The 13,842-nt window shown below is 49.4% G+C and overlaps 1 protein-coding gene across 1 annotated transcript in view; it reads right to left on the bottom strand.

The window, feature by feature from the left end:
* The window catches only part of GABRG2 (gamma-aminobutyric acid type A receptor subunit gamma2), a 73,062-nt gene that overhangs the window by 42,219 nt on the left and 17,001 nt on the right, over nucleotides 1–13,842 (bottom strand). The window contains exon 2 of the mRNA XM_088661743.1: nucleotides 772–920. Coding sequence (XP_088517869.1) covers nucleotides 772–920 — 149 coding nt within the window. The remainder of the gene's footprint in view (nucleotides 1–771; nucleotides 921–13,842) is intronic.

Raw genomic sequence — 13,842 nt, 5'->3', positions numbered from 1 at the left:
ACTGCATTTCTGTGCGCTGCTCTGGTTCGCCAGAAGCAGCTTTGTCATGCTGGCCACATGACCCGGAAGCTGTCTGCTGACAAACACTGGCTCCCTTGGCCTATAGAGCGAGATGAGCGCCGCAACCCCAGAGTCGGACACGACTGGACCTGATGGTCAGGGGCCCCTTTACCTTTACCTTTATTCTATCCATAGTTTCTTCTATCCATATATTACTGTAGTTTAATACATTTGTAATCATGCTGTTAAATGACTTAAAATATTTACTGACCATGTTAATCGTTCACACACAATGACAGCCTAACCCCATGCCTTGAACTACTTCATTAATCTTTATTGAAATTGTTCAATGAATGTTATATTACCGTGGTGCAATACAAATTCTGAAACAGTCCTTGCCATTGACTTCAGGCACCACTTTGCTCATAGATTCCTGGACATTTCATCAAATTAATTTGAACAGCAATATGTTTATAATGAGATGCTATTACTATTCTTTAAAAAACTACAAGCTTTGACATTGTGTGTGTGTGTGTGTGTGTGTGTGTGTGTGTGTGTGTGTGTGTGTGTAATACCAGTTAGAGGTCTAAACACTTGTTTCAGAAAGCTTTGGTTACAGATTCTTTAATGGAAATACTAATTGTCAGCAGCTAAGTATATTATATTTTCTTTATTGTCATTTCCACTTTGTTAAGTGAAATAATGTCTTTCATCATCATCCGGTCCCCTTCCAACTCACTGCTATTAACAAATGAAGAAAAACACCCTCACCTCCTATATCCGGCCTTAGTTTGTTATCATATCCCTCCAGCAGGCCATTTAAAATAAGGGTAACGTCACTTTCATGAACTTTGGGAGTCAAAACCCAGGTTTTGTTGGTTGTATAATCTTCATAATCGTCATCACTCTTTTGGCTAGAACTGTTTGAAAAAGAAAGGGAAGAAAGCACTGGAGTCATATAACAGCTGAACACAGCAATTACACTCATAGACAGCTCCATTAGAAACCATCAAGTCTAGATTTAGGCCCCTTTTAAATAATGACAGTTCTGCACAAAACACTGAAATGGCTTTATAGAAAGAAATGAAAGAGGGAACACCATTTACAGACTGATGTTTACAGCTCAATTTACTGAGAATGCCAAGATAGCTGAGTAGACATCTTCTCTCTTCTAACTTCTAACTTAATGCATCTTTCAAAGGTATCCATTTCTTTTGTTGGTTCAGAATTTTTTTAAAAAAAGTTTTTAAAGGCAGTGCATTATCTAAAGGATGCAGGTGGCACTGTGGGTTAAACCACAGAGCCTAGGGCTTGCTGATCAGAAGGTTGGTGGTTCAAATCCCTGTGACGGGGTGAGCTCCCGTTGCTCGGTCCCAGCTCCTGCCAACCTAGCAGTTCGAAAGCACGTCAAAGTGCAAGTAGATAAATAGGTACCGCTACAGTGGGAAGGTAAACGGCGTTTCTGTGGGCTGCTCTGGTTCACCAGAAGCAGCTTTGTCATGCTGGCCACATGACCTGGAAGCTGTACGCCGGCTCCCTCGGCCAACAAAGCGAGATGAGCGCGCAACCCCAGAGTCAGTCATGACTGGACCTAATGGTCAGGGGTCCCTTTACCTTTACCTTTATCACCTAAACATTAGTGTGCATGAACAGAAAGATGTATGGCACAGTCTTTGTCTTAGAATTATCTTACTATAAGTTATATTTACACCCAAATCATGTTAACCTTAGCTTGTTGTGTTATTGTACATTAAGCCTGCTGGGAAGTTCCGTATTAAATATGATTATGTGCCCCAAGTGGAACATGGGGTGCAGCCGTGTGCCAAGTCAGACCATTGGTCTAGCTATTCCTTGACTGGTAGCACCTCTCCAGGGCTTGATCATGAGTCTTTTCCAGCCCTGCCTCAGGGATTGAACCTGAGACCTTTTAAGTGTGACATGTGGCTTCACCACTGAGCTATGACCCTTCCCTAGCCTGCTCATTCCTCTTCACAATGGCCAATAATATTACCATTTTACTGATGGAGAACCAAAAGAAATATAGTAATTTGCCTGTGAGTGGAAGACTAATTCCTGTACGTTTCTTAATATATTACTTTATCAATGACTTCCCGCTTTCTCTACTTGCAGTTAGGGTTGCCACTTCCAAATCACAAAAACAGAGTGCAAAAAGAGGACACATTTGTGTGAAATATATGCAGATTCCTACTTGAAAATCAGAAGGCAAGTCACCAAATAGGGGCTTTATCTTGAAGCAATTGGTCTGTACCAATGTTATCTTTAAAAAAAACAATAAGTAAATCATTACAAAATACATTTCAGGTTGGTGTGTGAAAAAAATGAAAAGGGTGTCATTTTTCTTTTATTTTTCAGGATTCTATATTGATGCAGCCAGAAGCGTACAGAATGTAGGGCAAAGTGCTGCTATAAATCTGCTTTTGCTGGGGCAGCGGAAACAGCATTTGTACAGCCACCGTTTAAGAAGCTTGGCAATGGGAAGCTCCATTAAGCTACGCCTGATTTGCAGTTGAAGCTCACTCTTCAGATAAAGTTATTATGATTTTTTATTTTATTTTTTAATGCACAGGTCTTCACTTATAGCCCTTTGGGTGTCGTATGAAGGTTTGCACACATGCTTGTGCTGGAAACCTACTTCCCAGCCCTATAAAATTGGTATCTTCAGATGTTAGGCTGCCTACTAGATTAGATAGAGGAAGTCCTCTGTTTGAAGGAATACACTCAACAGCTCCCCACATGCAAAGCCTGATTTAAGGATAAAACCACTTCCGCTAACACAGAGGTGGGGTTGTGGGCTTGGCCCGACAGAAGTCTCGCGATGGGGGCTGAGATTTCAGCCCCCTCGCGAGGGGGGAGTTCCCGCCACGTCATAAGCAGGCTGGCCAATCGGGTCAGCCGGGGCGGGGCTTCCCCTCTTTTTAAACCGGGGCGGGGCGGGAACACGTCCTCTTTCGTTCCGGATCCCAGCGCTAGAAGATCACCCACCCTCCCGCCCCTTAGGCTAGGCAGGTCAGGCAGGTTAGGCCGACGCTGCTGTGGACTTTGGTCGGTCGCCTCGGTTGCCCGGGGGGCCGGGTAGGACTTTTTCCACTTGGACTAGCCAAACTGGTTTTTTCGCCTACCTCATGGCAATTCGTCACAACTTGGTTTGGCGGTTAGGCATTGGAAATTTGCATAAGAGAAATGGGGGGGCAGATTGCGTCATCCTCTGCCCGCAATTTGGAGATTTAACCCCGTTAAAGGGGTTCCGGAGGCGGTAGCTTTGTCCTGGGCCTACGGAGGTCAGGGCCTTATAGCTCCCCCCAACGGTGGCCACAGGAGGTGTCTCAGTAGATCTACATCACTGGGCTCCTTCCTGGTGGTTAATTTCTCCCAGACTGTAACACACGGGTTACAGTCGGATATAGTCGGTTAGGTTCCAATGCCTAAGCCAATACCGCTCAACATCCGAAACCAATAACGTTGTGGCCTTTTCACCCACTTAAATCTATTCACCGTGTCTTGTGTCTTATTTCCTGGGGAGGGAGGGACATTGCCACACAAAGAACTCTAAGGAGGAAGAGCACAGAGCAGAGGTCTTGAACCTGCCCATCAACAGTTAGTACCTGAACAGCAGGCTGCTCACCTGGACACAGTCTCCCCTACTATGGTGCAACGGATTTTATTTCTATTTACATTAAACAAGTTATGTCTACATAACTTGCTAGACTAGTGACTGGGAGTGGCCACCGGGACCACATAACACCGGTCCTGAGAGATCTACACTGGCTTCTAGTACGTTTCCGAGCACAATTCAAAGTGTTGGTACTGACCTTTAAAGCCCTAAACGGCCTCGGTCCTGTATACCTGAAGGAGCATCTCCACCCCCATCATTCAGCCCAGACACTGAGATCCAGCACCGAGGGCCTTCTGGCAGTTTCCTCACTGCGAGAAGCAAAGCTACAGGGAACCAGGCAGAGGGCCTTATCGGTAGTGGCCCTCCCAGCAGATGTCAAGGCAATAAGTGACTATTTTACTTTTAGAAGACAACTGAAGGCGGCCCTGTTTAGGGAAGTTTTTAATGTTTGATGCTGTACTGTTTTTAATATCTTTGGGGATGGGGCATTTCCTCTTTTTTGGTGATAGGTAAGAGGGCCACCCTGCCAGAAGTGGGGGCAAGGGATTAAGGCCAAATTCATAAGATAATTGAAGAGTGTGGAAGCTGCTTCCTTGGAGTTTGGCTCTATCTGTGCCATCCCAATAACGTCTGTAAGCAGAAGCTTACATGAATAACAAGACAAATCTGATCAGAACAAAGTGACCAGCAATGTATGAAGTTTCTGTTGATTTCCAATATTCTCTCTTCCATTTTTATTTGTGGGGTCGAGTTAAAATCCAAATCAGTCTGGGTCAGCAAATGAATGGAAGAGAAGCAGAGATGCTGCTGGTCTCTTTCCCCAGGTGTCGTTTTCCAGCTCAAAACCACCCTCTCCCTTGCTGCTTTTTCTCACATCATTGAATCATGGAAGGGAACCCAAGGGATCCCCTGCAATCTTTTGCCCAACGTGGGGCTCAAACCCATGACCCTGAGATTAAGAGTGTCATGCTCTATTGACTGAGCTGTTGTATGAGTCATCATCACCTCCTTATTTATATGCTGCTTTCTCCTCAGAAGCCTGTGCCCAAAGTGGCTCACAAGGTATCATATGAACAAGAAGCATCCCCATTCAAAAGACATTAAAAACAATTATGTATAAACCATACAGTCAAAACAATCAATCTATGCAGCATGGTATAAAAATACCAAATGAGCTAAACTAATTTAACAGCTGAAATGAAATACTGTTGTATAAAACAATATTAAGAAGAAGAAGCGGGGAAGTGGCAGAAAGAAACGGTGACCCTGTATCTTTTCTCCCACAGGTGGAAATGCAGCTGGGGGATGAGGGTGATTTTGAGCTGGAATAAGATATTGGAGAGGAACGTTTTTAAGCAACATTTTCCCTTCTGCCCTTCTTCCATTCAGAAATAGGCTGTCCCAAACTGCTTTGTGGAAAGGGGAAAAAAACATGCAAGGAAAACATACAGGGAATCTAAATAGCATGTAGTTGATGCCTAAAGCTAGGCCACCTGAGAACCAGTCATTTTCACCAGGAGTCCAAAGGAATCTCTGTGCAGAGAGATATAAATAGAGGGGGGTGTCCAAAGATGTCACATTGCTAGCGCAGAAGCCATTCCAATAACAGAAGCCTTATGTTGAATCTTGTGCCCTGCTAAAATCCAGTGGGTCACTTGCACCAGTGGAATATAGTGCACAGCATTATATGCAACCATTACCACTGTTTCTATACTGAGTGACAGTTACACTAGTACTTCAATGTACACTAGCACTTCAGAAACTGCAAATCAAATGCCACACTAATATTGTGTTGGATATTCCTCAGAGTGCCTCTGTACAACCCTCCATTCTGCACAGCAACAAATCCTGAGAATCTCGCATTAAAACTGTGTATCTTTAAAAAATTGGTTAGTGTCAGAGGGCCTGGTATGGCTACTCTAGAGTAACGACTCCAGCATGGTCTTTTAAGGTTTTTATTAAGTGCTGATTATTTACAGTGTTCAGAGCAGTAAAAATGCATCCTTAAGGTGAGGTGTCTGAACTCCCGAATGGCGATTGGCGCGTTTTCTTCCAGCACCACAGCTTTGGCAGACCCAACCTCTTCCCCCTACGTTTGCGTCGCAATTCGGGAGTTGGGGGAATTGGCCTCCCCCCTGTGCGTCCTACTTCCTGTCCCACCTGCGGCCTGGGCTCCACAACCTTGCCTGAGCCTCGGACACCACTTCCTGACTCTCCGCTGGAGGCAGAGCTCTCCTTACTCTCTCCCGCGCTTGGGGATGGGCTGGAACTTAAGATGGGAGGGACTTCCCTGTATCCCTCGTCCCTCACATCCATCCCCCTCCCAGGCTCCTCTCCCCCCCTTCCTAGTGGCTCTCCGCTTGCTGGGGACGAGTGAAACCCCAAGAAGTCTGTGGCATCCGAGCCTGTGGGTGTAAAAATTTCCCCCCAATCCTGCGATCTTTCTCCTTCCCCCTGAGAAGACGGGAATCCCAAGAAGTCAGTGGCGTCAGAGCTGGTGGGAGTAAAAATGTTCTGCCAGTCCTCTCCTGCCTCTGACGTCGTTGACCTCGGTGAAACCCACACCTCTTCTTCCGTGTCCTCAAATTCCACTTCCCATCTCCATGGAGAGCTGCTGCCTGCTATCCCTTCCTCCTGCCCCTCCCCCTCTCCCTCCCTTTCCATGTGCCAGGGCTTGGGCCTGTGGGGGAACAGGGCGTGGAACTCTTCCACTAAAAATTCCTCAGGTACTTCTGTGGCCGGTATCCACTCATTGTGGGATGGCGGAGTGTCCTCCCATGCTATCAGGTACTCCAGTCCTCTCACCCCTCTCCTTGAGTCTAAAATCTCAGTTGCCTCATTGAGCTGTCGGGCGTCTCCCATCTCCCCCCCTCCCTCTGGAGGCTGATCGCTGTCCCTGAACCTGGTACTTTCCCTGTACGGCGACAGCAGCGATCTATGAAACACTGGGTGCACTCTCATGTCCTCCGGCAGTGCTAGCCTGAAGGCTACCGGGTTGACCTGTTGCGTGACCGTGAAGGGGCCCAGCCTCCTGGGTGCTAACTTCTTGCATCGCCCCCTGGTGGGAAGACCTTCCGAGGATAACCAAACCTTGTCCCCCACCCTGATGACCTCTCCCGGTCGCCTGTGGCGATCTGCCCCCTTCTTGTACGCTTCCTTGGCCCTCTCCAAGTGTTCTCTGAGCTGCTGGTGCACCGTCTCCAGGTCCTCTGCCCAATCCTCTGCCTGTGGGCCCTCTTCCTCCTCCTCCCCCTCCCTCTCCGGGAAAGATCTGAGGTCGCGCCCGTAGTTGGCCTTAAAGGGCGACACCCCTGTGGAGACGTGCACCGCATTGTTGTAGGCAAATTCTGCCAGTGGCAGGCGATCCACCCAGTCCGTTTGCCTCTGGCTGACGTAACATCTCAGGTACTGCTGCAGAATGGCGTTGACCCGCTCCGCCTGTCCATTGGTTTGCGGGTGCCTAGCCGTCGACAAGCTGACCTCCACCTGCAGGAGGTTCATGAGCCGCCTCCAGAACCTGGAAACAAATTGGCGGCCACGATCCGAAATAACCCTTAAAGGCAATCCATGCAGTCTGAATACGTGGTCAACAAACAGTTTGGCTGTCTCTTCTGCCGAGACCGCCCTGGCACACGGTATAAAATGGCACATTTTGGACATGAGGTCCACCACCAACAACACTGCGGTCTTGCCCCTGGACGACGGCAGGTCTGTGATGAAGTCCATGGACACTACTTCCCACGGCCTGTGCGGTGTGGCTAAGGGCTCCAGCAAACCAGCTGGTGGCGCTCTGACCACCTTTGCTCGCTGGCAGGTGTCACATCCCCTTACATAATCCCGAACATCCTCCCGCACCCCTGGCCACCAGAAGTGTCTCATGACTAGGTGAGTGGTTTTGTCCCTTCCAAAATGACCCGCCGTTGGGTTGTCGTGCATCTGCTTGAGGGCCTTACCTCTCAGCTGTTTGGTTGGCAGGTACAGGGCTCCCTTGTAAAAAAGCAAACCCCTCCTTTCCTCAAAGTCTTTGGCCTGCTCCCCCCCCCTCTCAGTTCTCTGAAGATGCGGGTGGCAAATTCATCAGCTGCTGTCAGTGCTGTGAGTTCTGCCTCGCTCACCACTGTTGCTCCGCAGGACCATGCTGATGGGGGGAAAATATGCCTGGGTGCCGGTGGCAACTCCTCCTCCATGTACTCTGGCTTGCGGGAGAGGGCATCCGCCCTGACATTCTGCTCTCCCGGGATGTAGTGGATGGAGAAGTTGAAGTTCGAGAAGAACTCTGCCCACCGTATCTGCCGCTGGTTGAGCACCCTGGCAGTTCTCCAGAACTCCAGGTTCTTGTGGTCTGTGCACACCTGGATGGGGTGCTTGGCGCCCACCAGGAAGTGTCGCCAGTGCTGGAACGCAGCGTGGATCGCGAGAAGTTCCCTGTCAAACACTGTGTAGTTGCGTTCCGGCTGGGTCAGCTTCCTGGAGAAGAAGGCACAGGGTCTCCACTCTCTGTTGGCGTCCAGTTGCAACAGAATCGCTCCCAGAGCCTTGTCCGAAGCATCTGTCTCCAGGCGTAGGGGCGCATCCTGCACCACGTGGAACAGGTGCTGGTCTGAAGCGAATACCCTCTTGAGGCTTTCGAACGCTGCTTGCGCCTCTGGTGTCCACCGGAACTTCTGCTTGCCTCTCAGGCAGTCGGTGATAGGAGCCGTGACGCGAGAGAAGTTCTTGATGAACTTCCTGTAGAAGTTCGCGAAGCCTAGTAGGCGTTGGGCATCTTTGCGCGTCCTGGGGCTGTGCCAGTCCAGGATGGCCTGCACCTTGTCCTTGTCCATCGCCAGCCCCTTGTCTGACAGCTTGTAGCCTAGGAAGTCCACTTCTTTGGTGTGAAACTTGCACTTCTCCAGCTTCACATACAGGTGGTTGTCCTTCAGGCGCTGCAACACCTCCCTGACATCCTTCACATGCTGCACTGGGTCATTGGAGTAGATAAGGATGTCATCCAGAAAGACCAAGCAGTTCTTGAAGAGGAGGGACCCCAGGACGTGGTGCATGAAGGCCTGGAAGCATGCTGAGCCCCCTTGCAACCCGAAGGGCATCACCAGATATTCAAAAGAGCCCAGAGGCGTGAACATCGTGGTTTTCCATTCATCACCCTCCCGGATCCTAATCAAGTTGTACACCCCTCTTAGGTCGAGCTTGGTGAAGATCTTGCCCCTGCGTGCCGCTGTCAGGAGATCATCCACTCTGGGCATGGGGAAAGCCATTGGCTCTGTCACCGAATTCAGCCGTCTAAAATCCACCACCAGACGGCGCTGTTGCGTGTCTTTCTTGTCCACCCAGAAGACCGGGCTGCCCCCTGCTGCCTTGCTTTCTCTGATGAACCCCCGCTTGAGGTTCTTGTCGATGAAAGCGCGCAGATCCTCCAGTTCCTGATCTGACATGGCGTACAGCTTGGCTGGGGGTATAGTTGCCCCTGGCACCAGGTTGATCTGGCAGTCAAAAGGCCTGTGTGGGGGTAGGTGGTCGGACTCCGCTTCGCTGAAGACCTCCTGCAGGTCCCAGTACGGCTTGGGTATTGCCTCACCCCCCTTGACGTGCATGGTGGCCACCGTGGCTATCGGAGGCCCCTCCCCTGGTTGGTGCTGCATGCAATGTTCCAGACAAAAGTCCGATCCAAAAGTGATGCATCTCTGGTGCCAACTTATGGAGGGGTCGTGGCGCGTCAGCCAGCTCATGCCCAAGACGATGGGGGGGTCTGAGATGGTTGTGACGTTGAAAGCCAGTGTCTCTGAGTGCCTTCCCACCGTCATTCTCATGGGGGGGGTTTGATGCGTGATGGCCCCTCCCAGCAGCTCTCTGCCGTCAATGGTGGCCACGTGCAGGGGAAAATCCAGCTGCAGAAGTTGGATCTGGTGCTCTTCCGCAAAGTTTCTCGAGAAGAAGTTGGCTGAGGCACCACTGTCAATTAAGGCGAGGACTGTCAGGGGATAGCCATTTGGGAGCGTGAGCGTGACTTCTAGAACCACTCCTGCTCTGGGAGGGGTGGGCTGGCTGTGCTCCTCTCTGTGCGGGTGGGCGGGCGGGGGCTGTTGTCTGCTGACTGTGCCTGGCCGCTCCCCCTTGTCTCCTGCAGCCAGGCTGTCTCGTTTCCCTGCTGTGGTGCTGCGTCAGCTGGGGAAGGTACAACTGTTCCCGCCTTTCCTTGCCACTCTCTGCGATGAGGGCAGTCTCTGACGCGATGCCTGGGGGATTTGCAGAGAAAGCAATTCCCGCCTCTTCCCTCCTTGCGTCTTGGCGCCGCCGGGGTTTGAAAAGCCCGCGCGCGCGCTCCTCCGATCTCCATCGGTTCCGGCTCTGGGCTTGGCCTGGGCGGGTGTGGGGGCGGGCCCTGGGGTGGGGTTTGGTGATGTGGTCTGTCCTGGGAGCGTGGGAACCAAGGTTTTGCTGCGCGCGTCGCTTGTTTGTCATTCCATCTGGATTCCTGTCTCACCCCCACCGCTAGCGCCGCTTTGCTTAACTCATCCATAGTTCGCGGTTTGGGACCTCTTGCCAGCTCATCCTTAACGTCTGCGTGCAAACCCATGTAGAAGGCTGATTTCACTGGCTCACTTTGCAGATCCCACCCCAGTTTGTGCACCAGCATGGTGAATCTCGCCCAGTAGTCCCTAACTGTCGATTTTCCTTGTGTTAAGTTATGAAGCTCCTCTTTAGTGGCCTCCATTTCACTGTCACTAGCGTACATTATTTTTAAAGCTTCTAGAAATAATTTTGCGTTCTTCATGCAAGGATTTTTTTGCGCGATGAGCGGTCTTACCCATTCTCGGGCGGCCCCCGTCAAATGCTCTATGATAAAGGAGACTCTGTGCGCGTCATCTGGGAATTCTGCTGCATGCAATTCCAGCGCATAATTTATTTCTGTCTCGAATCCTAGGTACTCCCTAGGGTCGCCGCTAAACTTGGTGACTAGGCTCTGTCCCCTTCTCACTTGGACTAGCTGCGGCTGGGGCACCCCCCCCACCTCTAGCGGCTTTCTCCTCTTCCAACTTCTTCTGTAGGTCCAAAACCATCACCCTTAGCTGTTTCTCAGTCTCCTCTTTTGTCCTCACCTGGTCCACCAGCTTGTTCAGCTCCTCCTGCGCCCCTCGCGCTTCCTCCTGAGCGGCATGCAATTGCTGCTGTGCGTGCGCTGTGAGGTTCTGCAGCTCCTGCTTCGCTGCTTCGGCCTCCAGCCTCCAATGCTCAGCCTCTTGAGCGCTCATCGCTGCACTCCAAAGTAGCCAAAAAAAAGATTCGGGAGTTGCTGTCAGAGGGCCTGGTATGGCTACTCTAGAGTAACGACTCCAGCATGGTCTTTTAAGGTTTTTATTAAGTGCTGATTATTTACAGTGTTCAGAGCAGTAAAAATGCATCCTTAAGGTGAGGTGTCTGAACTCCCGAATGGCGATTGGCGCGTTTTCTTCCAGCACCACAGCTTTGGCAGACCCAACCTCTTCCCCCTACGTTTGCGTCGCAATTCGGGAGTTGGGGGAATTGGCCTCCCCCCTGTGCGTCCTACTTCCTGTCCCACCTGCGGCCTGGGCTCCACAACCTTGCCTGAGCCTCGGACACCACTTCCTGACTCTCCGCTGGAGGCAGAGCTCTCCTTACTCTCTCCCGCGCTTGGGGATGGGCTGGAACTTAAGATGGGAGGGACTTCCCTGTATCCCTCGTCCCTCACAGTTAGCAACCAACATATGCTGAGCTCCGTCTTCGAGATATCCCTTGGTTGCCACTTTGTCATTAAGTGTCATGTTTCCCCAGCACCATTGCTTAGGCCCTTTGCAGTCAAAGCACAGCTTGTAATGGGCCCTCCTTGTTTTATTGACTCTCAAAAATGAGGATCTTTTAATTGCCATTGCGTTACAAAGCATTCCTCTATGTACAGAAAAACAGGGCATGGACAATTAAACTGGCGAGGTAAGCAGGTTTATGAAGCTGCCTGCAATTCCAACAAACTAATTGCATTTCAGGGAGACAGATCTTACACAGTCTCTGAAGCTTGAGCCCACATATCATTGGAACGTGGTTCGGCAGAATGCTATATTTGCGCTCCATAGAAAATGTACAGGAAATCACTTCAATTTGTCAGCCTCCTTACATTTTCCCAGAAATCATTTATTACCCTCCTTTCTGCAAAAATTGCCCGAGGCAACGTAGGGTCTCAAACCAAAGTTACCACAGAAATAAAACAGTAATAGAAAGTATACACAGGTGTCTCCAACAATGTACACTAGTGGTGTTCCCGTCGGCCCCTGGAGCGGATTTATTTCCAATGCAATTTGCAATTGAATCTGGAAATAACACCCTGCCCTCATGCTTATGAATTAAAAGCCCTATTCAGGTTTTATACCTGCACCACAAGAAGGGACCATGCATACCAGCCCTGTTCCCCATAGTGCAACCCTCATGGAGGGTGATGAGAATGGCATTCCTGCCAAGTCTCCGTTTCCCGCTGTTGTCCCGAATAGCAAAATATCCCCTAATTCCCCTGGATTTTCAAAAATCGGGCAGAACAGCACCGGAAGTCACTTCTACGCATGTCACATAGAAGTGACCTCCGGTGCCGCTCTGCCCATGTCTGGGCACCGGAAATCGGACAGCGCCAGCACCGGAAGTCACTTCTATGCATGTCTGCTGATCCCGGATTTTTCAGTCCAGGAGTTGACCAGTATGGAGAATGGTGACAGGGGAGAGCATTAGCTAGTCTCTGCTTCCCTTTCACAGGCTTACTTAACACTGGATATGAATGCTTGAAGGGGGCCTATGTCTCAATATAACGCTGCCTTTGCTGGCTGTGGCTCGTAAGAGGTGTCATCCAAAACATCTGGAAGATACCAGGTTGGAAAGGGCCAAATGTGTAACTGGAAATGTGTAAACCTTGCTTGGAATACTCTTCTGCTGTGTCCCTACAGCCTGTGTGCATACAAATGAACTGAATATTCCGGCTTGTATAACCTACAAGCGCCAAACGCAGGCATCCCCAAACTCGGCCCTCCAAAATGTTTTGGGACTACAACTCCCATCATCCCTGGCTAACAGGACCAGTGGTCAGGGATGTTGGGAGTTGCAGTCCCAAAACATCTGGAGGGCCGAGTCTGGGGATGGCTGACCAAAGGTATAGCACAAATGCCTCTCACATCTAGAGCAAGCATTGTAGCAGCACTTTGAGAAATGGTGAAAGTATTTAAAGAACCCGTTTCCTAATGGGAGATTCCTTTCTTGTATTCTGGGAAGCCCAAATTCATGCATAAACTAATCCAGGTGGGGGTGGCCTGGGAAGAGTGATTGAGGAAAGCAATTCACTGTCATCCATGTATAGGGCAATAAATTACAGAAGGAAGAAGCTATGCATTGCTTGGGGATGTCAACCCCAAAACTAGAAATTATATTTTATAAACAGATGTGTAAATAAGAGATGAGCAATAGTCCAGTATTTAGAGAATGTATTATACTTCCATGTGGAAGTTCAGGGCATTATCTGGGTGAAAGTCTCATTTATGCCAATAAGAGTTATGTGACTACAGCCCACACATATCCTTAAGACTCTTTAAGCTCATATTATTAGTAACAGGCTGTTCTGCCTTCAGAATGTTTGTTCCAAGTTATGAAACAAATCTACCAAAACCCACAGTCAGAATTATAGTGGGCAGACTATGGATCTTATGTGAATGTCAGACAACCTCAGATAGACAAGGGATGGAAAGCATAAGAGCTTTAAACTATGCAAGTACAATTGCCCACCATTTCATTTCTCATTGATTAATATATCAGTTGGTCCATAGTCACATTTTTCCCCCTCCAGTTATACATGTGTAAACCCATTGATTTCAATGAGAGAAACTATGCACTGAACACTGGATGCATTAGGGAAGCCTAACATTCTCCTCTGCTTAGCGGCACTGAGATTTGTGTGCTGATCATCCTGTCCTCACTGGACCTGAAGGAAGGGAGACTTTTCTAACCTAAAGCCCTAGGCAATTCCTACTTAGGATATTATCAGCACCAGTCACCCTCATCCTCATCACCGCATCATCATCAAAAGCAAGAACATCACCAGTCCAATAAGCACCTCCTTTGCTAAAGCTTCATGCTTTAGCAAAAAGCCTCAATGCAGCAATGCCTAATCTTTTTTAGAAGGAAGCTGGCATCTGTCTGTCTCGAGAGACAATGGAAGGCGT

The sequence above is a fragment of the Zootoca vivipara genome, chromosome 2 (assembly GCF_965207765.1).
Source record: "Zootoca vivipara chromosome 2, rZooViv2.hap1.1, whole genome shotgun sequence".
NCBI classification, from domain to species: domain Eukaryota; kingdom Metazoa; phylum Chordata; class Lepidosauria; order Squamata; family Lacertidae; genus Zootoca; species Zootoca vivipara.
The sequence above is the reverse complement of the archived record's forward strand: the minus strand, read 5'-3'. Positions and strand labels throughout refer to the sequence as shown.